This window comes from Anguilla rostrata, chromosome 11 (genome assembly GCF_018555375.3).
Source record: "Anguilla rostrata isolate EN2019 chromosome 11, ASM1855537v3, whole genome shotgun sequence".
Taxonomy (NCBI): domain Eukaryota; kingdom Metazoa; phylum Chordata; class Actinopteri; order Anguilliformes; family Anguillidae; genus Anguilla; species Anguilla rostrata.
In genome coordinates, this window is record NC_057943.1 from 24,815,827 (window position 1) to 24,841,512 (window position 25,686).

At 54.0% G+C, this 25,686-nt stretch overlaps 2 protein-coding genes and 1 non-coding gene across 3 annotated transcripts in view; 1 reads left to right on the plus strand and 2 right to left on the minus strand.

The window, feature by feature from the left end:
* The first annotated feature begins 72 nt into the window (after positions 1 to 72).
* Positions 73 to 144, plus strand: trnah-gug (transfer RNA histidin (anticodon GUG)). Its single transcript has one exon. It is a non-coding gene; the product is annotated as a tRNA-His (tRNA).
* A 762-nt stretch (positions 145 to 906) lies between these two features.
* Positions 907 to 5,059, minus strand: hsd17b10 (hydroxysteroid (17-beta) dehydrogenase 10). Its single transcript, XM_064298914.1, has 6 exons — positions 4,867 to 5,059; positions 4,009 to 4,173; positions 3,554 to 3,718; positions 3,137 to 3,265; positions 2,894 to 3,002; positions 907 to 2,663 (listed from the first exon to the last, which is right to left on the minus strand). The coding sequence occupies exons 1-6, from the start codon at positions 5,056 to 5,058 to the stop codon at positions 2,473 to 2,475; spliced, it is 951 nt and encodes a 316-aa protein (XP_064154984.1). The 5' UTR covers position 5,059; the 3' UTR covers positions 907 to 2,472.
* Positions 5,060 to 6,118: 1,059 nt separating this feature from the next.
* huwe1 (HECT, UBA and WWE domain containing E3 ubiquitin protein ligase 1) overlaps positions 6,119 to 25,686 on the minus strand; it is a 44,495-nt gene continuing 24,927 nt past the window's right edge. Inside the window, 35 exon segments of the mRNA XM_064298926.1 lie at positions 6,119 to 6,832; positions 7,891 to 8,081; positions 8,424 to 8,605; positions 8,930 to 9,047; positions 9,365 to 9,470; positions 9,760 to 10,047; positions 11,156 to 11,296; positions 11,401 to 11,518; positions 11,655 to 11,900; positions 12,010 to 12,159; positions 12,346 to 12,448; positions 13,700 to 13,941; positions 14,348 to 14,550; positions 14,951 to 15,083; positions 15,279 to 15,435; positions 15,593 to 15,684; positions 15,862 to 16,579; positions 16,913 to 17,609; positions 17,938 to 18,329; positions 18,618 to 18,841; positions 19,037 to 19,155; positions 19,271 to 19,481; positions 19,866 to 20,174; positions 21,430 to 21,475; positions 21,623 to 21,771; positions 21,895 to 21,984; positions 22,094 to 22,272; positions 22,373 to 22,601; positions 22,901 to 23,060; positions 23,379 to 23,506; positions 23,734 to 23,835; positions 23,987 to 24,062; positions 24,154 to 24,466; positions 24,845 to 25,027; positions 25,565 to 25,686. The exon segment at positions 25,565 to 25,686 is cut by the window's right edge and continues 90 nt beyond it. Of these exon segments, the coding sequence (XP_064154996.1) occupies positions 6,730 to 6,832; positions 7,891 to 8,081; positions 8,424 to 8,605; positions 8,930 to 9,047; positions 9,365 to 9,470; positions 9,760 to 10,047; positions 11,156 to 11,296; positions 11,401 to 11,518; positions 11,655 to 11,900; positions 12,010 to 12,159; positions 12,346 to 12,448; positions 13,700 to 13,941; positions 14,348 to 14,550; positions 14,951 to 15,083; positions 15,279 to 15,435; positions 15,593 to 15,684; positions 15,862 to 16,579; positions 16,913 to 17,609; positions 17,938 to 18,329; positions 18,618 to 18,841; positions 19,037 to 19,155; positions 19,271 to 19,481; positions 19,866 to 20,174; positions 21,430 to 21,475; positions 21,623 to 21,771; positions 21,895 to 21,984; positions 22,094 to 22,272; positions 22,373 to 22,601; positions 22,901 to 23,060; positions 23,379 to 23,506; positions 23,734 to 23,835; positions 23,987 to 24,062; positions 24,154 to 24,466; positions 24,845 to 25,027; positions 25,565 to 25,686 (7,020 nt within the window). The 3' untranslated portion in view covers positions 6,119 to 6,729.

Here is a 25,686-nt window from a genome sequence, read left to right on the forward strand (position 1 = left end):
TTGTAAACGCTTACATTCTTCGTGCCTTCAAGTACTTTCCTGAACAGATAATCTCCACGTCCCCAGTAGCTCGCCGTGATCGTATAGTGGTTAGTACTCTGCGTTGTGGCCGCAGCAACCCCGGTTCGAATCCGGGTCACGGCAGGATGAAAATCCTGAAACGGCAGCAGGGACGCAGTTTTTTACTCTCAGCTGCTGGGAAATGTCTCGCCATTTAGCAGGGATTAATTTGCCTTGAATATTGGGACAATCAGACTGAGTAAACACATTTTTTAAAGTATTTTTAGTTTTTCATATCACTGGACAGCATGTTAATTTGCTCAACAAAAGCAAAACCTGTCTGTTTTGTATTATAACTATGCAGTTAAATAGGTAAATTAAAGCAGGATGTCTCATAAACCTTTACTTGTCTGAATGCATAGACAATGTCTATTTCTTGCAGCAAGAGGGTCATTTAAAAGCAAAGGTGTATCACGGTGTATAACTATGTTCCCATGAGGCTTCTAAATTTAGAGGTCAAGAATCATGTCATCTTGTGCATGATAATGCCCATTTGAATCATAAGGTGTGCGCATCCAAGATACCACTTACATTTTCACAGCTTTGTGTTATACCGCTAGCCTCTACGTTGTACTTGTACTTATGTGTTTGTACAGCTAGGAAGGAATTACCAGACTTGGTAAAAACAAGGTTGGCAATCACGTATCGCATTGAGGTGGATTTCACTGCAACTCATTACATAGTGCCCAAGCAACTCATGAATCAGAAGAAATTCTTATATACCCCATGTACAATGCATGCATTACAAAGATGTTCATCATGATTTCTAGAAACATGAAAAAGAGCTGTATCAGAAATACCTTTTGCATTTCCATTGCTCAAAAATATAATTTTACAAATAAAACATGATGACTCAAACATTCTTTATTATGTGAATCAGTAAACTACATCTTCCATTTCATAAACATTTTTAAATAAAAGATTTGAGTAATGAAACTCGAGTGGTTGTTCAACTTTGAGAATTTGAGAACTTTGAGCTATAAACACTAATATATGCTAGTCAAACTGTTCCCCAACCAAAAGAACATCAGTACCCCAAAGCATTATTCCCCATCCAGTGATTGAGCAATATATCATCTATACAGTTCTGTGGTCATTCGGTTTAATCATAAACACTATGACCACTGAGATGTGGACAGTTATCCTAGTCAGAGCCATTAATAATAGCTTGGTTTCCCCCTTTTTTAGTAATTATGGACTCATGAGAGTGATTAGATATGAGATTGGGGGAGGGGGGGTCTGAACTCTGTGGGGTCAAAGGAGTCCCTGAGCTTCGAATGGCAACAAGACCCCCAGGGGACAGGGCCAAGACTCCAGGCACTACACTGAACATATTCAGACATGCCCCACCTGCTCAACTCCCATAGGCCAGGGACACAAAACAGGATGGACTGACAGCCAATGGGGGCAGAGAGAGATAAAGGGAAGGAGCAAGGAAGAGAGTGAAAGGGTGATGTGTACTGTGAGAGGTAGGGGGAAATATGTGTGTGGGAACAGGGTTATGGGATGGGCTGGGAGACAGAGTGAAGAGCAACCTCTTCAGGCAAACCATACCAACATCTGGTAATAACTACGTGCAAGTCATAAATGCATGGACTGCATTGGGGACTGTTTGGGCTTGTTGGGAGATGACCGAATGAATCTGCATTTTACGCATGCATTATCCCACTTAGAGCACAGATATCACCAGATGCGCTGTCAGGACTGACCCGCAGGTAAGCAAGGCTGGACGAGGAGGCAAACTCCAGATAAACGATACAGCAGAACCTCGGGCCAGGAGGCCATCGACTTAATCAGGGGAGAGGCCGAAAAACACACCGCGAACGCACAAACAAGGCACTGCACACGCCCACCTCTAAAACCGACCAAATTAAACTGGGCACCATGCAGCAATGCTGCAGACCAGAGCAGCTGTGCAGCACTGAATTAGGGAGCAGAAAGAGAGAGAGGAATGGAAATGTGGACAGGCCAGTGTTTGTAAAGACGCGTAGCATTCCCAACTGGCAGCATTACTGAGCATCCGCTTCTGGCCCTCTTAAGATAAGGACTCCCCCAACAGACAAATCTCACACACATTTAACCCATGAGGACTAAGAACAGAAAGCTGTGGATCTCCACTCTGCAAATGCACTTGACCAATGGGGCCCTCTACAAATCACACACCAGGACCAATGGCGCTGTGGATTTCTGGGGAGGTAGTCTCGACAGTTTTGACCAAATACATGAGCATGCAAGAACCACACACGCACTCACGCACAGCTTCCAAATAAATCGGCTCGAGACATAACATGACAAAGTCCGGACCCCGTGCTCCAAAAGGAGGACATGCCAAGGAGCAGGCCAGACTCCTCTCTCCCCCTCCCCTCCCCCTTCTCTCTCTCTCTCTCCCTCCGTCCTTCCCCTCCCTCTCTCTCAGGGCTGCATACGGATGGCTCCGTCCAGCCGGATGACCTCCCCGTTGATCATGGGGTTTTCGGCCAGCGAGGTCACCAGGTGCGCAAACTCTGCGGGGTCTCCCAGGCGGGAGGGGAAGGGCACCTGGCGGGCCAGGAAGGTGCGCACCTTCTCAGGCAAGCCAGCCAGCAGAGGGGTGGAGAACAGGCCTGCGGAGGGGAGGAGACAGACAGGACCGAGCGGTTAACCGTGCACAGGGCTGGCCTCTGCGCACATGCTGGCAAATCTCTCTTTGTGCGTCTGTGTTTGCACTGTGCGCGTGTGTGTGTGGGTCTGTGCACGCATCCGGACACTTGTGCGTAAAGCGACATGCCGTGCGACTGGGACTGCGCAGATGCCTTGTATGAAAGTCTGTGTGCGGGTTTGTCCACCAACTGACCAGGGGCTATGGTGACCACGCGGATGCCCATGGGCGCCAAGTCGCGGGCGATAGGGAGCGTCATTCCTACGATCCCTCCTTTGGAGGCGGAGTATGCAGCCTGACCAACCTAGGAAAAGAGAGAGAGAGAGGAAGGTGTGCAATAAAACCAAAGCTATATGATACTGAGTATGCGTTGAATGTAACCAAAAACTGACAAAGAAAGAGGCATCCACAGGCAAGACTGGGCATGTTCAGGGGTACCTGTCCATCGAATGCTGCCACGCTGGCCGTGTTGACGATGCAGCCCCTGTGGCCATCTGCGTCCGGCTCGTTCTTTCCCATCTCTCCTACTGCCAGCCGTATCACGTTGAAGGTGCCCGCAATATTCACCTGACACACGGGTAAGCGCAGGATTAACACCCAATAATGTCATGCTCTCCAGTACTGCCTCACAAATAGTAAAATGGAGGGGTTATTAACAGACAGGGATATATAACAAAAAGATTCCCAGGAAAGGCATGAGCTGCTTGTAATTATGGCCACTAGGGGGTGCTGTGTGGGAAAGTGGGAAGCCGTTTGGAACAGTATGTGGCAGTGTGGGCCAGTAGATGGCAGTGTGTGGGATGGGACAGTAGGGGGCAGTAGAAGGCAGTGCGGGTCTTGGTGTGAGACACTCACAGTAATGACTCTGGTGAAGTCCTCTAGGCTGTGGGGCACGTCCTTCTTGAAGTTGTAGGTCTTGACAGCCACAGCGATTCCAGCGCAGTTCACTGCAAGGTCCAGGCGGCCAAACTTCTCACGGGCAAGAGACACGGCAGAGCGCACGTCGGATTCTGAGGTGACCTGGAGCAACGGAAAGGGAGACTGTCACCACCGCTTCTTCAGAACACCATGCTCCTATGCTGTCACTGCAAATGTGCTGAGTGAATCAGCATGGAATACTCCCTCCCTCCCCCCCCCCCAGACCAGACCAAAAGGCCATTCATGCAATTTAGCAAGCGAGCGTTATGGCCTTTGCAGTTCATTAGAGATTATAGTGCATGTTTTAGTTTTGCATGTGCTTTAGGGTCACAGGGACCATGGACCATCCTGACATTGCAGCGGGATGGGCACGCGTTGGCAGCGTCACTCACGTCCGCAGGAGCAAAGGCACAGCGGTCCCCCAGGCTCTGCGCCACACTCTGCCCGTCCGAACTCGGCAGGTCCAGGATCACGGCGCTGCCCCCCATATTCACAAGCCGTTCCACCGTGGCCCTCCCCAGTCCCGAGGCCCCTCCCGTCACCAACCCCACCATACCCTGAGAGAGGAGGACGTTACAAAAGAGAGAGCACAACGTTTAAGGCGGGACATGTAGCAGACAGAGAGCCATGGAAAATAACTCAACTTGAGCTGAGAATAACTAGGACCGCATTATAAAGGTCAGCACGTCACGTCACACAAAGACAACACAGCTATACAGGTGTTTTTGTTTTTTGCATGCGCTTCTTTGGACGCACTGTCAGATAATTACATCGTTCATTGTGATTTATTCTGGCAATTCTGTAAATGACGCGCACATAACATTTAACACGTCCGCTTAAACAAGACAGTTTATTACAGTCATAAAGGATAAGACATGAACATGATGACCCTAACTTACCTACCTAGCTAACCCAACAATAGCACATAAATGGTTTCCCTTCAATCTAAACCTGCAACCATGTAACTTATCTACCTTCTTATCACACGTTGCATGCACCGCCCTATTGTTGAGCGCTGCATTTGAGAAGTTCATAGTTGGCAGTAACGCTACTGCTGCTAGTTAGCTAACGCTAGCTAAGCAGCGCTCAACAGCCTGGAAGGATGTTTATTAGAGCTGGATACCTTGCTGTCGCTATCGGACGCATTTGCACATGTATGCAAATCACCATAGAACATTACAACTTTAATAGCTTGAAGATAGTCACATTATGCTTTCCTCACAATAAACTTATTTCATTCGGCTTCTCACCTTGACACTCCGAATGTTCGCCATTTTCACACGCCGCCGACCGTACGTCAGGGTCCTCAGTACACTTTCACCGAACCACTCAGGAGCGCCGCTTCCACGCCACCCTCCTCTACGCACAGCTCTGCTTACGTCGCACAATGATGGCGTATGTGTAACGCAGAACAATGCAGCCCGACCACAGGCTTTTTTCATATTATGCACATCGCTGTCTATGTTTTATGCAGTCACAATCGTCTACGCGCTAGTCGTCCGATGGAATCATGCAAACAACTGAACTACGTCCATTAAGCTAATACTTTTAGGGTATTTAAAGATCCATTGCTCTTGACCAGTAACAGTTATCTTAAGAATCCATGACGCATACCCGAATGAAAGTAGAAATACACGGTTAGCGAAACAGAAGCTCAAAGTGCACAAATCAATACACGGTCTAACAAAAATAATTTTAGTTGATCTTTCCTTGGAATGTGTGAGAGCTTTAATGTTGCTATGTCTAACACACAGTAGAGATAGCTGCTTTAACTCATGTCCGAACATTCAGAGGCCTGGCACTTCAAGAAATCTGACCTAATACTTAACAGGTTTCAATAATTCTAAGGACACACCAAAACATCTATTGAGCGACAGCCTGGAGTCATTTGACTTAAGCAGAAATGTCACCCAGAGAGACATATTGATGTCTAATAAAGCCAAGCAGTTGTCAGTTGCATAGCTTCCCAATCTTCAATCGAGCACAAATATTTCCACACAGGTGTCATGTCATAACACAGTTAATAAACTCATTTCACTCCATTCAACTCCATTTTATTTATGTATTAATTTGTTTAGTCTAGGCCCGACCCACCCTCCCCCCTCCCACCATGATACAACCCTCTCCCACCCCCCCCAAAAAGCTCCCAAACACAGCCCCCCCTTGCCCTGCTGTTTTTGTTGCGTTAGAAAGGCTCCAGACTGGATCTGCAGGTCCCTACAGCCACACAGCCCGTCCGGCTTTTTCATCCCATTTCTTTTCTTCTTCACCGGTTCTCTTCGTCCTTCCTCAAAAAATGCCACCCCAGAAAGGCAGTTTGAGAAGTCCTTACATTTTTTTTCTCCTCCATTTCATTCTTCACCCCTCATTCCTTCCTTTATTCCTTAATAGATAAAATCAGTCTTTATCCACAAAAATATCCCTCCATTTTCAAGGCTAGTAAAGTCACTTCAAGACATTTCAAAATTGAAAAAAAAAAAGAAAAAAAATTACAACAAAGGCTCTTTTTCCTCCAAAAATTTTATAACCATGGCGATCACACACAAAACCCCTTCTCCATTTTACACAGGCGAGAAAAAAAAACAAAAAAACAATTAGTAAGTATAATATACTCCCCCAAATCTTTCGCACAAAGAAAAACAAAATGGGAAAAAAATCTTAATATTAGTCCAAGTCTCCTCAATCTCTCAGGTTTGCAGTTTTAATCAGGGAGGGAGAGAGACACTCAGACACACAAGGACACTGCATGAGTCTGTGTGTCGGCATGTGGCTATATGCAGTCAGCAATCTGGTGTGTGGTTGTCTTTGTACGTATAGGATAACCAGTGTGACTGGGCCGTTGAGAAGAGCGCTCCGGTAAATGTCTCGACGGTGTTTGCACACGCGTGTCCGTGTTTGCGTGTGCGTCTCCGTGGGCTTTTGATTGGTCTGGGTAAAGTTTAGGTGAATGTACAACAGTTCAAAACTCGTGGCTCTCTCACACGTCATGTCTGCGTGACTTCAGTGTGTCTCAGAATTCAGACCAGTATCTGGGTGTGCGCTCGAATGTGTGCGTGGCGTTTGCATGTGTGTGCCTGTGTGTGTCTGCGTGTGTGTGTGAACAGTCTACGTGTCTAGGCCAGTCCGAAGCCCTCCGAACACTCCTGAATGGCCAGCAGCAGCATGTGTCTCAGCTTCTCATAGCTCTCATAGGCTGGCAGGTCCAGCTGGTTAAAGCTGAAAGGGGAGAGAGGGAAGGGGGGGGGAAGTCAGCCATTTTGTGACTAAATAGTCCCTCAGAAGTACTGCTGGAAACAAACTCTGGGTGGTGATTCTGTCAACACTGATGCAACACAGTTTTTAGTCAACAATGTAAAAGGGATGATAATTTATTCTTTTTAGAAACTGTAAACAATATGACAATGTGTTCGACTTAATTAAATAATATACACACATTATCTTCATTTAAAATCTCCAGCATAAAATTTGTACATATCAAAAATTATACTGAAAGCTACACTACGCAGGATTTTTACCATGAAAACAAAATAACCACTCAGCCGTATCTATGATGATCTGGCCATCTCTGTCTTTGCCCACATTTGCTAAATCTCTGGCCCGATGGCGACAGCTGAAACCCACCAAGGGAATGAAAAGCGACAGAGTTTTCTGTTGGGCCTGTCAGTAACATTACTTCTAGCTTTCCAGCTAGCTACGCCTGGGGCGCTCAAGGGTGTTGCTTGCCCTCAATGGAGGCGAGTGGACGGGGCTGAGGACAGAGGAGACTTGTTTGATTGTAAACACAGGCCCACAATAAGGCTAAAAATCCTGCATAGTATGCCTTTTACTGTCATACACAGTTCCAATCTAAAATAGGAGCAAAATACCATTCAGATCATCTGGGATGGGGTCAGGTGAATTTCTAAAGGCAGTCAGGTGAGTGTGTATGGGGAGGAGTCAGGTGAGTGTGTAAGAGGCAGTCAGGTGATTGTGTACGAGGTTAAGTCAGGTTGGGTGTGCAAGGGGTAGAGTCAGGTGAGTGTGTAGTGGGTAGAGTCTGGTGTGGGTGTAGTGGGTAGAGTCAGGTGAGTGTGTAGTGGGTAGAGTCTGGTGTGGGTGTAGTGGGTAGAGTCAGGTGAGTGTGTAGTGGGTAGAGTCTGGTGTGGGTGTAGTGGGTAGAGTCAGGTGAGTGTGTAGTGGGTAGAGTCTGGTGTGGGTGTAGTGGGTAGAGTCTGGTGTGGGTGTAGTGGATAGAGTCAGGTGAGTGTGCAGGAGGCATATTCCAGGTGCATTACCAGGTGTGGGCGGAAGGTAGCCGGTCAGTGGAGCGGTCATCGCGGTGAATTTGGAACTTCTGGATCCCGTTCATACCCTCCAGCGCAGCGAAGCCCTGCAGCGGCACTTTGGACGTGCCCGTAACAAACTGCAGGAACTTGGCGCGGTCCGCCTGGTCAAACGACCGCAAGGCCCGCCAGAACCACTGGATCTACAGAGAGGAGGTTAGGCTGCATCAGAATCCATACAACAAAGACCTGTACACGTGTACGCACAGAGATAATGTGCACACCATTACTCAAATGTACACCATCACTATTGTGCTTAGGGCATATATCTCTACTCAAGTGTGTAATTGCAAGTGCATATCATTACTCAAATGTATACTTTCTGGCAGGTGAAGCAATAGGGTGCGTACTATTGGTCAATCTATTTAGGAAGCAGGACAGGTGAGGTTATCACAGCCAGCTACAGGAAGCAGTGAATGTTAAAAGATGCATCAGCAGCTGTAACCGTGTGCAGGTCACTCAAGCAAGTATCGATGTGCCCACACCTGTATGGAACTGGACTGGTACTTGTGGTACTCAGTGTTGGCCTTCAGGTCGTCAATGTCAATGGTGGGCAGGCCGGAGATGAGCAGCTCCAGCTCCTGCTCGGTGAAGATGGAGATCAGCCTCTTGGGGATGATCTCGTAGAAGCCCTCCAGGAAGGCCGCCAGCTGCTTCCGAATGGCGCCTGGGAGGGGGACAGAGAGGGAGAAACGGCCGCTGCTTACTGCTGCCAGTCTGCCAAGAGCTGCGCCCTCGTCAGGATGAGTCCCGCTGAACACCCCGCAGGGCTGCGGCAGCGCAACACCGTGCTCAGTAGCGTTTCCCGTCTGCCGACACGAGCCGCAGCCTTCAGCACGGTGCTCAGGGGCAGCGCAAGTTCAGGGAAGCACAAGAGGACTGCGCTCAGGGATTGTGAGTGTTGGGCAGTAGTGTTTGTTCAGGGAAGCTCAGAGAAGCACAAGAAGACTGCTTGAAGTAACGTTTGTTGTAGGACAGCGCTCAGTCTCACCTGTCATCTTCATCTGACAGACCAGGTGGACGTACTCCTTCTTATTCTCCTCCGTCACCAGGATGTTTGCTCCGTTGAGCTTCAGGTCCCTCACCTCACACACTCCAAACTCCTGGACCTGGAGGGGAAGAGAGGCTTCCACAATGAAGGTCTGTGCGCAAAGCAAGAAGCTGGAGTACAGCGTAAAACCTGTGATACTACTAAAACCATGTATAACAAAGAACACACATTCAACTGTCAAACAGGAGTCTGTTGGTTAAGTAAGTGGGTTTTTAACATTAAGGTTGCAGGTTCAGTACCCAGGACGGTCACTGCTGTTGTGGCATTGAGTAAGTGACTTAACCTGCACTGCTTCAGTAGATCTCCAGCGGTACAAATGCACTCTATGTATAAATGTAGCTGTGTGACTCGGGATAAGGGTGCCTGCTTAATTACCTCTGTGCTGAACGTCAGCTCATAGCCCAATGTGGACACATCGTTCTCCAGCAGGTAGACCAGGCCCTGGTAGAAGTGATAATCCTCACTCTCCATGTCCGTGTACCTGAAGAAGAAATGAGTTTCAATTCGAGACAACAGTTACACAGAAACACGCCTCCTACCCCACTCTTACTTCATAAATACACAGACTCCACACAGAGCTGTAAGTGCACGCATGTGTCTGTGTATGTGTGTCTGCACACGCTGCCACCCTTACAGCCATTTCACTGGCATCACCACAGCCCAACATCACAACACTTAAATCAATCACAGATCTGAGACCAGCGCGTGGGTCAGCCGAGACGCCCGGCGCTGTGCAATTCAACGTAATGACTGATCTGAGATCAGCGTACCTGACGCTCTTCCCTAGGATGTGCTTGTAGAAGCTGCGTGTGAAGTAGCACTCCAGCAGTCGGTTGTCGTACACTGCCTTGGCCACCACGCGCCCCACAAACTTGAAGTAGCTGAGGTGGTTGGGGTTGCAGTGGGAGGAGGGGTTGATGGTGTAGGTGACCCGGTCGCCGGGCGAGGTGCGGAAGAGGGCGTACATGGGGTTGAACATCTCCCGAGAAATGATCATGTACCACTCCCTCAGCAGACCCCCCGCGTCCTGACCCTCCTCTCCCTCAAACACTATGTACCTGAGAGAGGCAAACACATCACTCACATTATCATCAAAATCACCAGTTCACAGTATGACTTTGTTATTAGAGACAGTGATCCAAGTGGAAAGGGTTTAAAGTAGCTACCTGTTCTTGTTTATAAGAGCACACCTTACCACTGCGAGCACTGCACGTGTTCAGGTTACATACAGTAGGAAACAGGATTAAACCAGTAAACACAGAACAGAGACCAATCTGAGAAGCACCAAGAAAGCACACTGCATAATCTCTTTCGGTGTATGGTCAGAGTACAGGCAGTTTGGGGTCAGTACGGTCAGCGATGTACGTACAGCCTCCAAATAAATCACTGAGTACGGTTAGACTGTTCAGTGTGGTGAATGAGGGAGTACGGTCAGACTGTTCAGTGTGAATGAGTGAGTACGGTCAGACTGTTCAGTGTGATGAATGAGTGAGTACAGTCAGGCTGTTCAGTGTGATGAATGAGTGAGTACGGTCAGACTGTTCAGTGTGATGAATGAGTGAGTACGGTTAGACTGTTCAGTGTGAATGAGTGAGTACGGTCAGACAGTTCAGTGTGATGAATGAGTGAGTACGGTTAGACTGTTCAGTGTGATGAATGAGTGAGTACGGTCAGACTGTTCAGTGTGATGAATGAGTGAGTACGGTCAGACTGTCCAGTGTGATGAATGAGTGAGTACGGTCAGACTGTTCAGTGTGATGAATGAGTGAGTACGGTCAGACTGTGGTGAGAGTGCGGTCAGACTGTGGTGAATGGTCAGATGGGGAGACGGTCAGACTGTGTAGTGAGTCGAGACTGTGGTGAGGTGCGGTCAGACTGTGTGAGTGTCAGACTGTGTGAGAGTGCGGTCAGACGTGGTGAGTGCGGTCAGACTGGTGATCGCAGACTGTGGTGAGAGTGCGGTCAGACTGTGGTGAGAGTGCGGTCAGACTGTGGTGAGAGTGCGGTCAGACTGTGGTGAGAGTGCGGTCAGACTGTGGTGAGAGTGCGGTCAGACTGTGGTGAGAGTGCGGTCAGACTGTGGTGAAAGTGCGGTCAGACTGTGGTGAAAGTGCGGTCAGACTGTGGTGAGAGTGCGGTCAGAGCGGAGAGGAGCGCAGCACTCACAGGCGGTTCTTCATCTCCTCGGGGCTCTTGCGGTGCAGCTCTCTGTAGGAGTCTTCGAACACGTGGTCCCGGCGGACGTGCACCGCCATGTCCTCCTTCCTCAGGCCCTCGTCCAGCCGCTCCAGCTCCTGCCGGAAGTACCTGCACACAGGGGGCGGAGTCAGGACAGGCACAGTGACATCACGCACGCACAGCGACATCACACCACATCCTCAAGCAGCACCACGCTACAGAGTGAGACGCACTTGCGCTTGACGTCAAAGTCCAGGATGCGGATGTAGTCCACCAGCACGGCGAAGGGGCCGTCCGCCAGGTGTGTGGTGGACTGCCGCAGGATCTGGTTCAACACCGTGCGGTGGGTCTCTGCGGAGACAGGGAGAAGCGCGGTCAGGGGGAGAGGGGGGGAGAGGGAGAGAGAGTGTGAGAGAGGGGGAAGGAGAGAGAGAGAGTGTGAGAGAGAGGGAGAGAGAGAGAGAGTGCGTGTGCGTCTGAGGCTCACCAGCGAAGCGCAGGAACTTCTGCGTGTCGGGCGGCAGGTTGGCGGAGATGTGCATGGAGGACGGCTCGCGGGAGAAGAAGGGGTCGAGGGAGGAGGGCGTGGCCGGGGTGAGCGGGGCGGGGGACAGGGGCGGCGGCTCGTCCTTGATGTGGGACAGCTGGCTCTCCCGCGTGTCCCTCACCGGGGGCTTGCTCTCGCGCTCCGTCGCGTGGACCAGGAAGAAGGCCTCTACCGCCGGCTGCAGCACTGCGGGGGGGAAGGACACGTTTCAGATGAACACGCGGCCATTTACGGTCGGTGGGATGAACACGTCGCCTGTCACGGTCAGGGGACTGACGGGGTGAAGGTGACATACCCAGGACCGCATGCTGGTCGTGCGACTCCTCCAGTTCTTTCAAACACTCTCCCAGCATGTCCCACAGCTCGTCCAATAGGAGCTGCTCGCTCAGGAGGGGGAGGTCTGGCAGCTTCTCCTCCTGCTCCGCTTGGCTGCTGCTCTCTCCACCTGCGGGAAAGGCAACATCCACACACCGCATTTAAAAAAGCGGCTGCTGACCACACACGAGCACAAAGGAGCTGCACCGCCATTAGAGCTAATCGCTCTGCGCCCCAGAGAAACGCGCTGCGATTGGTCGAGGTCGCCCGGTTCCTGAAGGCCCCGGGTTGGTGGGAGGCTGCGGGGTTCTCTCACCCAGAGGGGGGGGCTCCTGGTCCAGGGGGGGCGGCTGGTCCACGTCCATGGGGGAGTCGTCTCTCTGCGCAGGAGGGGGCTCCGACACCGACTGGACTTCCGACTGGCGGGGGGAGGGAGCAGGGGGGCCAAGTAGAGATTAAAGCGGAGGTGAGGGGGGTGAACGTGGAAGAAAGGGGAGATCGGAGAGGAGGTGAGGGCAGAGAATGAGAAGAGAAAAACGCAAGGGGGTGAGATGATGGGGAAAAGGAAAAGTAAAATGGATGGATAAAGAGAGAGAGAGAGTGAGAAAGAAGGGAGAGAGATTAGCTCATGAATGACAACTGAAAACAGATGAGCGTTCTTAAATAAAACCTGTGGGACAACAGACTGCCGTGCACCGGTACACTCATAAGCAGCGAGAGAGAGAGGGGGGAGGGGCGGCAGCTCGAAGCCATGACAGCCAGCCTCAGGCACAGACGCACACAGACAGACAGTCAGACAGACAGGCACATGGACGGACAGACAGACAGACAGATGGCCAGACAGGCGGGCAGGCCGAAGGCACGGGCAGTGTATGCAGATTTCAGGCAGACAGCCAATATGCCACGAGGTTAATCACACAGTGAGCATCAGCACCGGTCTGTCTCCGTCAGGGCCAGCGTGTGAGCAGTCAGGTCAGTGCATCTGCCGGCACCGCGTCAGCAGTAATGCGCTCACTGTCAGTAGTGTTGCACATTCTGTCAGTGTATCAGTAACGGAGTACGTGTATATGCCGCATGTAGGGTCTCAGTGGTGTAGGTGTGTCAGTAGTGGTGTACGGACTGTCAGCAGTAGTGCGGAGCTTTTAACAGTGATGCAAGTAGAGTTGTCCATAATGCAGTGTGAAGACTCTGTCAGAAGTGGTACAGGTGTGTCTGTAGTAGAAGCAGTCAGCAGTGGTGCAGTTGCAACCAGAAGTGGTTTGTAACAGAAATGGTTTTGTAGTGGTGTACGTGTGTCAGTAATGATGACATCAGCACGGGCGGATGTGTCAGTAATGATGACTTCAGTAGTGGTGGATGTGTCAGTAACCATGACGTCAGCACTGCGTGTACGTGTGTCAGTAACGATGACGTCAGCAGTGCGTGTACGTGTGTCAGTAACAATGACGTCAGCAGTGCGCGTACGTGTGTCAGTAACGATGACGTCAGCAGTGCGTGTACGTGTGTCAGTAACGATGACGTCAGCAGTGCGTGTATGTGTGTCAGTAATGATGACGTCAGCAGTGCGTGTACGTGTGTCAGTAATGATGACGTCAGCAGTGCGTGTACGTGTGTCAGTAATGATGACGTCAGCACTGGTGTGGTTGCTGTCAGTTGGGGCCCATGCTAACCGTAGCAGCGCTGGCCGTGCCGGCGGGGGGGACGTTGGCTGGGGCGACGCCAGGGGGGTGGGGGGCCGCTATGGAGGATGCAGCGGTGACGGCGGCGTTGGAGGAGGAGGAAGGAGGGGGAGCCTGCTGTAGCCGGCGCGCCCGCTGCCCCTCCCTCACCATCTGAATAATGGCGTCCGCTTCCGCCTCCAGCTGGCGAACCGCTGCCTGGATACTGCTGGCCGACCCCAGGCTGGACGAACCTGCGGGACGGGACCACACACACGTGCACGCGCACACACACAATAACATGATTGGAAGAGGGGCTTTCAAATGACCCCCACACACCACTGTAACCCATTTACTCAAGCTTGAGTTATTCTTGATTAAGAGACCACAGGGAATTGAAGCCCTTTTTCTTTAGTTATTCCAGTTTCCTGTACACAAGTAGTGTAATGGAGTAAACAAGATGTTAGTGTAAGTGCATCTTACGGTCTGCGCATATGTGACTGCGTAAACATAACTGAGTTCATGCTTGTGCGCGTTAGCGCTCGTACCTAGCCTCCCGCTCTGCTTGGCCTTTATGTGTGTCTGTGTCTGTGTGTGCCTGTGTGTGTGTGTGTGTGTGTGTGTGTGAGTGTGTGCGTGTGACTGTGTTAGCGCTCGTACCTAGCCTCCCGCTCTGCTTGGCCTTCTTGTTGGCTCGGCGCGTGTCCTCGCGCAGCTGGATGATGACCTGCAGCACGCGCAGGAAGAACTTCTGCGTGGACGTCTTGGAGGTCAGGGAGCTCATGGAGGGCAGCTGCAGCTCCCGGCCGCCCAGGGTGCGCTTCTGAGCGGCCACGATCACCACGCTCTCGGCCCCGTCGAACCTGCGCCCCCGCCAGCACACGACAAGGGAGAGAGGGGGTTACAGTCACAGCCGTCCGCGCTGCTGACCGGAGTCTCTACAGCTGCAGGTCTGTGGAACAATCACCGCTGGCCTAATTTGATAGGATGCACCCAATTTGGGCACAATAATATTCATTTAGCGCACACTGTAGTGCCGTGACTGGTGTCTGGCTCAGCCCCGCCCCAGATTTGGCCAATTCTACCCCAGTGTATTTCACCAGTAGACTGATAGAGTAGCAAAAACCCTTCAGAAAACCCCATCCTCAACCCCCTCTCCCCTCCACCCTTCAGAAACTCCATACAGAGCCCCCTCCACATTCAGAAACCCCGGGTCGATGGGATTCTCTAAATGTGGGTGATCCAGTGCTGGTCTCCGTTCACCTGCTGGTCATCTTGCCCTTGAGCCGTGCGGAGTGGGCGGCGTCGTCCGGCGTGGCGTCGGGCGAGTGGGCGTCGGCGTGGGCGCGTCTCTGCTGCTCCAGGTTGTACTCCCTCAGCTCAGCCAATAGGGTACCTGGGGGGAGGGGTTCCCACATTGCATCATTTGGCAAGAAGCCTGTGAACAAATCTTCTGAGCAGGAAGGAAGCAGTGCGAGAAGCAGGCCTGACTGCTCTGAGGAAACAGTGAAGGCAGAGTAACCGCTCTGCGTGTGAATGAGCGCTGCATGTGAGTAGAAGCGCTCAGAGAGCGCGCTCTGGCAGGACTGACCTATCTGCTTGCAGAGGGTGTAGCCGAGCTGCCGGGCGCCGGATAGCAGCAGTCTGAGGACGGTGTCGCGCGTGGGCGCGTCGCCGCGGGACAGCTGCAGCAGGATGTTGGCGGCGTCCTCCAGACCCTCCTCCGAACACGAGTGTGACGTCAGCACCTGAGGGGCGGGAGGGGGGCGTTAGGGTCAGTAGAGCAGATCGGTCCCCACGCGACCCTTACAACCCTTCCCCTGGTCTGAGTGCAGCAGTCAGGGGCGGCTGCTCCGTGCGAAACCTCTGAAAGGCTGATCCTGGATCAGTGGACGTGTCCCTCACCTCCACAGAGAGCTGCAGCTGCTTCTCTGTGAGTCCCGTAGAGGCCAGCTTACTGTCGCTGTCAGCACTGCACACTGATGCCCGCTGCTTGGCTGCAGAGAGAAAGAGGAAGAGGAGGGGGAAGGAGGAGTGAGAGAAAGAGAGCTAAGACACTGCACAGGTCATATTACACATCCTTAAACAGGCCCGTTTCTGTCCTAAACACATCCGCCATGAGAGCAGCACTCCCCACACACAGAGCTACGGTGGCTGCAGTGCCCGGCGCTCACCAGTAGAGGTGGCCGTAGAGGTGGAGGTCGAAACGGTGGTGGTGGCGACGGCGGAGGGGTGCGCCGGCGCAGAGACGCTCCCGGAGGCGGGGCCCTGTGTGGCGACGGGGGCGGGGCCTGCGGGAGCCGGGGCGGGGGCGGGAGCAGCCTGGGCGGGGCCGGCGGCGGCGGCCTGGGCGGCGGCACCGGCGGCGGCGGGCGGGGCCGCGGGGTGGGGGGCGGTGACCTCCGTGGCCTTGTTGTCGGGCAGGGCGATGGAGATGAGCGACAGCAGGCGGAGCAGCTTCTCCGTCAGCAGGGAGCTGCGGCGGATGACCGGGTGGGACAGCATGTTCATCAGCTGCCCCAGCGGCGACGCCTCCAGGCTGCCCTGCGCCCCGTCCGCCTCGCCCAGGGCCCCCGGGGGCAGCACCTTCATCGACGCCTTGCCCTTGCGGCTCACATTCATGTTGTCCAGTTTGACCAGGAGGTCCCAGAAGTCCGTGGACACGCCCAGGGACTGCGGGGTGAGCATGCTGGGCGCCGTGCACGCTCCCAGGGGGCTGCTGGTGGAGGAGGGGGCGGAGGAGGCGGCGGCAACCGTTTGGGACGAGGGGAGGGATCTGCCGCCTCCGCTTCCTGTTCCTGCCGCTGGCCCCACCCCCAGGCGAGCGTCCAGCTCGGAGGAGGAGGAAGGCAGGTCTTTGCAGCGCTGCTGGGTGAAGTGGCTGGGGAAGACCTACAGACAGAGAAAGAGTCAATGAGACATAAACCTACAGTCACGGACAGACATCCACAGAGAGGCACCGACAGAGGCACCAACACACAACTACAGACAGCCACTGACAGACACCTACAGACAGGGCCACTGATACATAACTAGATAACCAATGACGAACAGCCATCGCTACAGACAGTTACTAACACATGTAGCCACTGACACGCACACCTATAGAGTCACTGATAGACAGATTCTCTGACAAACACCTACAGTCAAAGAGAAGGACACACAAATACAGAAAAAAAGAGTCACTGACAGACAATCACAGACAGAATATTCCCTAACACACACCTTGGCCAGCTGGATGAGGGTGTCGAGAACGTGACGACAGACGACGGGAGCAGCCTGGGGGTGGATGTGCACGGTGGAGCCTCCTCCACCCACACAGCTGACCCCGCCCGCTCCCGTCCCGCCCCCTCCTGCCCCGCCCATGCCCCCGCCCGGCCCCCCGGCCGTGCACGCCGCGCTGGCCGAATGCCTCTCGGCGTGCTTCCGCCCCGCCGCCCGCTGGATCTGAAAGATGTTGGTCCGACAGCCCAGCGCCGCGTCCATGGAGACGGACAGCCAGGAGAGCTGGGTGGAGCTGCGGGACTCCACCCTGTTGAGCAAGTCCAGGGAGGAGGAGGACGAGGAGGACGAGGAGGAGGAAGAGAGAGAGAGGGACGAGGAGGACGAGGCGGAGGCGGCGGCCGAGCCCTTGCCCCCCGCGGCGCCCAGCGCCCGCTTGCCGCGGGCGTCGTCGGGCCGGGGCGTCTCGATGCACAGCTCGCTCTCGCTGCTGCGCTGCAGGATGGACAGCAGGCTGCAGATGACCCAGCCGCGCGTCTGCGAGTGGTAGCACAGGTTGCGCAGCACGCGGTGCAGCCGGCTGGTGTTCAGCCGCGGCTCGTCCACAAACAGCAGCACCAGCAGGCAGGACAGCGCCTCGTGGTCCAGGAGCAGCCGCCCCCGCAGACGCAGCAGAGAGTCCACGCTGGAGCTGGAGGGGCTGGGGGGGGAGTGAGAGAAGGAGAAGTGGATATGAGGGGGAGAGAGAGAAGGAAGGACACAAATTAGGTTTACATGCAGGTAGTGAGCATGACCGCTACTGTGTAATGAGTAACATTACAACATAAGGGACATCTTCACTGCAAAACTGACAATTTAACTGCATAAGAGACAATTTAACTGCATAAGAGACAATTTAACTGCATAAGAGACAACTTCAACATGTAAGGGACAACTTCACTGCACAGGCAGACATGAATGCGTTCCTTATGATCTGACCGAGGGCCAGACGCACCAATCAGAAGCCCCAAAGCCCCGCCCGTGCTCACCGGCTGTGGTTAGCGGCGCCCCCCACAGGGAAGGAGCGGCCGGGCGCCACGGCCAGGCGGGTGTACTGCACGTTGCGGTTGCCCAGGCGGTTGCTGAAGGCGGGCGAGCGCAGGATGGCGGACAGCGCGGACGAGGAGCTGTGGCCGAACAGGCGCTCGTGCATCAGCTGGCGCTGGCGGGCCTCCTGCTCGCGGCGCAGCGCGGCGGCCTCGGCCGCGATGTCCGGCGGCATCACCGCCAGCACGCTGTCCTCCATGTCCTCCAGCACGCTGCGCCGCAGCTCCGACGGCAGCGTCTGGATGAAGGTGACCGGGTCCAGCGGCTGGTCGCCCTGCGGGGGCTGCTGGGATAGCTCCCGCCGCTGCTGCTCCGCCCGCTGCTGGGCCAGGACCTGCGCACGGACGCCGGAGGGTCAGGTGGTCACATCCCACACAACCGACGGGTTACAGGTATAAAAACATTTTTTATTTACCTATTGATTTTCCTTCTTAGCCTTTTCCTTCTATTTTTGAATATAGGAGAACTTTAAAAAATCTAAAAGTCATGTTCAGAACATAAAGTGACCCCCAGAGTTGTCATATGATCAATTCCCTACTCTAACGAACGCCTTCATCCACACCTAGCGCTATCTACCTTTCCTCCACTCTTCCCTCCCTCTCTCTCCCTCTCCCTCGCTTACCTCTTCCTGAATGGCAGGGGGCAGGGCAGCCAGGAATTCGGGGCTGACCTCGGTGACCCCGGGCCCGCCCCCCAGGACTGGGGCGGCAGAGGGCGAGAGGGAGGGGGCGGCGGGAGGGCGGGCCGGGGGCCGAATGCCCAGCTGGTTCTGCAGGACCTCGCGGCGGATATCCTCCGGGAGAGCAGCCAGGAACGAGGGGTCCACTCCCTCCGGGAGACTGATCCCTGGAGCGCCGAGAGGCACCGCGGCAGGGGAAACAAAACGCACAGTGAGGAGAAAGAAAATCAGCAAACGCTTCCAAAAATGCTGAAAAATGGTACGATACAACAGTTCTATAATAATCTTCCTAAGGGACTGGACAGTTTCTCTCTGCGTTCCTGGTTTCATGTGAAAGAGGCCCCAACCAATCACGTTCCCACCTGCCAGAGGGTCCTCCTCCTCATTGCTGGTGGATGGGAGGGGTTCTTCCTGAATGCCCTGCGATTGGCTGTCTGCGCTGTCGTTTCGGGGCGTGGTCTCGCCAGGGGAGGAGACAGCGCTGCGAGGCGAGAGGAGACAGTGAGATTCACATTCACTCCAACTGTGATTGACTAAAGGAATTTCATAGGATGCCAACTAGAGCTAAAAACCAGAGCATTTCCACTGAGACTGACCCGCCCTCTGCATCTGTCTGCCTGTCAGTCTGTGCGCTGGCCCCGCCCCCAGGCAACTCCTGTGACGTGTGACTGGCTGAGGCCGAGATGGGGGTGGGGTCTTCCTGAGTGGCAGAGGCAGGGCTGCTGGTATCCATGGGCGACCCTTCCAGCTGGGACACGCCCACAGCTAGGGGTTCCGAGCTCTCGCCTTGCTCAGGGCTGAGAGAGGCTGAGGGCGATGGAGGGAGCAGGGGCAGAGGACAGGAGAGAGGGATGGAAGAACAATCATGACAGTGTCAATGAGGGACCCCTTTAAGCCTTCACTGTGGATAGGCAGTGACATCACTCGAAATACCTGAAATTAAACACCCATTAACTTCAGCCTGTTCTAATGACCAACAAAATGAGTCAGTTTAAATATGGACAATTTAAAAGCAATACAAAATAATTTGCAAGCCAAGTTCAATTTCAGTATCACATTTGATGACTGACTCAAGGACTCCAGCTAAACTAAAACCCAAGACAGATTCAAAACAGGAGCCACTAGACCATGTGTCTGTCCCTAGTCTATCAGTTCATTCCTCTCTCCCTCATCCCTCGCTCCTGCTCTCACCTATCGTGGGCGCAGGGGACATTTCCATCTGCGACGCCTCCACCTCACAGTTCGGCCTATCAGGCGCCGACATCTCGGGGAGCCCCAAGGCCACCAGGGAATCGGCGTGTGACTCAGCCACCAGCAGGTCCGCGATTGGCTGGTGCACCTGCTGATTGACGGCCGTCTCCAGGGAGACCAGGGCAGGCTGGTGAGGAGGGGCGGGCGTGGTGGGCGTGGCTTCTCCCGACGGGGGTGCCGTGAGGAAGCCTTCTGACACACGGGGAGGATCCAGGCAAGACGCCACCCCACACTGACCCTGCTCCCCTTCTGGAGAGGGGAAGGGAGGAGGAGAGCAGAAAAGGGGGGAAGGAGGAGGGTAGAGCAGAGAAGAGAGGAAGGGGGAGAGGGAGCAGGAGGAGGGGGAAGGAGGAGGAGAGCAGAGAGAGAGGGGGGAAAGGGGAGGAGGTAGGGAGCAGAAAGAGAGAGGGGGGAAAGGGGAGGAGGTAGGGAGCAGAGAGAGGGAGGGGGGAGAAGGGGGAGGGGAGGTAGGGGGCAGAAAGAGAGGGAGATGGGGCACAAAGGTGGATGAGAAAAATGGAGAGATGGAAAGAGACAGGGGCAGAGGGAGGAACAGACAAGAGCAGCGTGAAGACAGAGAGCTTTAAATATATTTTTATTTGTGGCGTCAGTAAGACTTCCGCAGAGCTGGACTCAAGCGCGGACGTGAGCAGGGTCCTGCAGCAGCTCCAGGCCCCGGCGCTTCCAGAGCGCACTGCGGAAGGCAGTAAGTTGTATAGTTATCTCCAGTAGGGGGCGCTTTATCCCAGTCCCCAACAACAACACAACTTACTACCTCACCACAACACGGCCGCTGCTGGGGTCCAGAGCTCCGCCTGCTTCAGACGAACAAGCGCAGGAGACAGGAGAATGAAGGCCTCTCAACAGAGCTTAGAGATGCGTGGAACTAATCTTCACTACGGACTACAGCGCAAACTGGCCTGATTACCATCACCATCTATTCAGTAATGTCACCAACCAATCAAACGGTTTGTACGGCCAACCCGTAAAACCATGCCTCTGTGAAATCCTCCATCATTAGATGGCCCTGCACTACACTAGCAGCTGCTCCAGGGCGGAGCTGCAAGCCGATTGGTCGGTCTCCTCTTCGTGTTCCGTTGTTGTGCAGTTGCCGTGGGAAAGACAGTAGGCTGTATAGTTATCTCCCAGATCTGGTGTGATCCTAAAACTATACAAACTACTACCTCATCCCAAAGCAAGCAATTCTGCACAGGGTGGAGCCCGTCTTCCCATCCACGCTGTCCTGATGAACGCTCACAGCACAGAAGCGTCAGCTAAGATTTATAAATACAGAAGGTTTCTTTGTTTCCATTTCTCTCCAAGAGTGACATTCTATTGAACTGAGAAACTGTAAGGAAGAAAAATACTAAAGAACAATCCAAGGGGTTTTATCATCTGTGACTTCTGGAAATAACAAATGAAGGCGGTGTCACACAGGAAACGTACAGCTACACCCTGCAGTGTTCACACCCTCGCTCACGAGAAGGGGAAGCCCCCGCCCTACCTGCTGAGCTCTGCTCCGGCCCGTTGACGGCTCTCAGCTCCGAACCCTGTAGAGAGAATCAGAATTTAATGCTTAATGCTTCCAGTTCAATTACAAACAGTCACACATCTCTCTCTGCCGTCATTCAGAAGTGAATGACAGCCTCCGTCCTCCCTCTGACCCCTCCCTCTCCATGACTCCTCCCCTCTCTAACCTGCAGGCTCTCCTCTCCTCTGTCGCTGCTCTTCTCGTTCTGTTTGGTCTCCTCTTCCTCCACCAACTGGCGCCTCCTCTTCTCCCGCCGCTCCTCCAGCTCCTCGTCCCTCAGGCTCTCCAGGTGCTGCAGGATGGGCACCTTCACCACTGAGGGGAGAGAGATAGTGAGTGTGTGAGTGTGTGTGCGCGTGTGCACGTGGGTGCATGTGTCTGTGTGTGTGTGTGTGTGTCTCAGTGCATTGTAGGATTGCGCTGGAGGAGTTAGCCTACCTGCCACACAGTCGTGCATGCTCTCAGCGTCCAGCACTTTACATTCATCAGTCCACCTGGTCAGGGCTGTGGGGATGCTGGACAGGGTTCCTGAGAGGAACACAGGTACATCAGTCACAAGACCACTGCAGGAGAGGGTTCAGATACATGACGCATAAATGCAAGCCCCGCCCACGTCCCTGGCCCCGCCCCCGCTCACCGGCCTGCCCCCCGGTGCTGCTTTGTTCCTGGAAGAAGTCGTCCAGCAGCTCGTCGTCGGAGCGGGCGATGATGTGCACGTCCTCGTTGCCCACCAGCAGGCGGGCGCGGCCGCGGGACTGCAGGGGGAGGGAGCTGGAGAGCTGCAGGATGTCTGCCGCTGCGCTGGGGCCCAGCAACCTGTGGGGGGCGACAGAGAGTCAGGAGAGCCCAAGGAAAATGAATGAAGAGGTTGAGGCCAACAGGGGACAGGAGAGAGGTGCACGCAGCACAGCCCCACCTCTGAAGGATCAGGGGCGGGTTGGGCTGCCGGTTGCCGGGGTAGTGGACGTGGATGGTGTGGCCGGTGTTGGCGGTCAGCTGGCGGAGCGTGCGCTGGCTCCGCCCCATTCCCTGCGCTAATCGGCTGCTGGCCCCGCCCCCTCCCAGGGTGAGGGAGCCGTGGTCTGCGTGGCGCACCATCAGGGGGTGGGAGCTGGGGATGTTCCCTGGGGAAGGAGGGATGTCCGCTGGGAGAGGAACCCAACAGAGACACGTGAGCAACGTGAGCACAGACACAATGAGCTTAAAGAGCGCTGTGGCCGTAATATAAAACATGTAGAGAACCAGAAATCCCTGTGAGTGCCACTGTGCTCGACAACTAACACCCTGTCTGGTGTCCATTTCCAAGCAGCCGTCATTTGCATCTACTAAACCATATTCACCATATATCAATGTAAAATTTCATGTTCGAACCGAAAAGGTGAACCACAGAAGTTTCTGGAGGTGGTGGTGGTGGGGAAGGGGGTCTAAGGAATGACGGGGTCACCTGTGGTGGAGAACATGTTGTCGAACTCGATGATGAGGTCATCGTCCCGGTCGAACCTCTCGAAGCGGATGTGTGGGGCGGCGTTGATGTCGGGGTAATCTTCATCTAGTTCCATCTCAGAGCCTTCGTCATCATCGTCCTCATCGCCCTCTTCATCATCCTAAAATTGGGGGAGGGCAGAATGCAAAACTAAACGGTAAATGTAATGGTAAAAAGCCAGAACAGACAGCAGAGAAATGTCTACTCTGATAGAGAGCAACAGTTTTCACGCATCAATGAGTAAGGACACAATCCTTTAAAACAAGGACAGCACTCAACAGCTTTGTTCCAACACCTGTTCGCCTCAATGACATAGCACACCTTACATTTTCAGCTACTTCATTTTGGCTACTTTACCTAAAGTTCCCCCCATTCTACTTCTACATGTTCAAAAATAAAAATTAATCCCCAGCTCTCTCCCCAGACTCCGCACACCAACCTGATCGTCTTCCTCCTCTTCCTCCTCCTCCTCTTCTTCATCCTGACTGTCTTCGTCCTCGTTGCTGCCGCTGGAGTCTTCCTCCTGAGTGTGCTCCTCATCCTCCGGCTCCAGGATGTTCATGGAGTCTGAGAGGGAGCGAGTGAAAAAAAAAAAAGTCTACTAAATTCCCCCCCAAAAGAATAATATACTTCGTGTGATTCAAATCAGAGAGATTGTGACCAAGTACAGGCTTAGTGACGGCCTGGAATCAGGAGAAAGGCAGAAGAAAACACCATGGTTTCCTACAGAGGAATACTGATCAGTAAACAGTAGTTTTGGGAGCGGCCGCTGGGCTCGTGGGACGCACGCTCACCTTCTCGGTTTGCCTGCAGAGTGGAGGCCTGGCTCAGGTTGATTGACGGGGCCTCGTCCATAAGCACGTCCTCCTGAGACTCGTCCTCACCGCTGCGCCCAACTAAGAGGGAAGACGAACAGCCAATCAGAGCCTGGCTTCCAATTCACCTCAACAGCCAATAAAAGCATAGCCTCCATCTCATCTAAATAGCCAATTAGAGCAGCCCTCCGATAAAATCTCTGCAGGTTCCTCTGGGTCCCCCCCCTCTTACCGATGATGGTGCTGTTGACTGTCCCAGCATCTCTCTCCAACAGCTCATCTATGAGGTCCACCAGCTCATTTTCCACCTGAGAAAAACAGCGCTGATGTATCAGAGGTTTGTGTGTGTGTGTGTGTGTGTGTGTGTGCACGCATGTGCGTGCGTGTATGTTTCAGTACCTGCATCTCCTGCGGGCCTAGGACCTCCGGCCGGCCAGCGATGACCACGCTGTCTCCTTCTGTCTCCCCGTCCATCAGGTCGCTGTCCGGCCCCTGGGCGGGGCCAGAGCCCTCCACAGGCTCCGCCTCCCCAGGGTCTCCGGGGTCCTGCGTGTTGCTGGTGCTGTCGCGGGCGGCGCCGGCTGTGTCGTGCTCCGCCTTGCTCTTGCTGGACCCGCCCTTCCCGCCGAACAGGCTGCTGGGCTGGTTGACGATGCGGGACAGCGTCTCCAGCGGCTTCAGCGCCGCGTTCACCGTGTTGGCCATGTTGGGGCTGTCACAGAGAGGGACACCGCTTTACCACCACAGCACACCGTACCAAGGATAAGCATGCAGCACTGGAGTCAGAATGGCTTAGCTAGAGTCAGTGTGTGTGTGTGTGTGTGTGCACGTACTTGGACAGGTCGAGGCAGATGTGTGTGTGTGTGGGTGTGTCTGTGTGTGTGTGTGTGTGTGTGTGTGTGTGTGTGAGTATACCTGGACAGGTCGAGGCTGTGTGTGTGTGTGTGTGTGTGTGTGTGTGAGAGTATACCTGGACAGGTCGAGGCTGTGTGTGTGTGTGTGTGTGTGTGTGTGTGAGTATACCTGGACAGGTCGAGGCTGTGTGTGTGTGTGTGTGTGTGTGGTGGTGTGTGTGTGTGTGTGTGTGTACCTGGACAGGTCGAGGCTGTGCGGGACTCTGGCCAGGTCGTTGACCAGGCCCTTCTTGAGGAAGAGGCGGATGATGTTGTTCATGCCGTTGTGCTGCGTCTTGGCGGCGGCGGTGCTGTAGAAGCTGGAGGTGGAGGGGCACGACTCCATGATGGTGCTGATGATGCACATCACTGCCTGCAGCCTGCAGAGAGAGAACAGCATACTATTAACACCAACACCGTACACACACGTCCCTGCGCACAGGCAAGGCACACTACAACAAACACACACACACAACACACACACAGCACGCCACACCACATCTGCGCACAGGCACACGCACACTGCACACACACACACCACACACACACACGTCCCTAGCACAGGCTACACACACACGACACACACACACACACACACACACAACACACACACCACCACACACGCACACACGCACACACGCACCCGAACACCACACACGCAACACACACACGTCCTACGACAGCACACACCACACACACACACACCACACACACACACGTCCTGCGCACAGGCACACGCACACGCGCGCGCGCACACACACACACACACACACACACACACACACACACACACACACACGCACGCACACACACGCACACTCTCACACACACACACACACACACACGCACGCACACACACGCACACTCTCACACACACACACACACACACACACACGTCCCTACGCCGGCGTCCTTACCGCGCGTGTTTCTCGCTGCTCTCGGTCATGGCCAGCGCGCGGCTCAGTGCCGCCTTAACCTCGTTGACCAGGGCGACCTGGGCGTCGGTGCCCGTGCCAGCGGCTGCCAGGCTGGCCAGGAA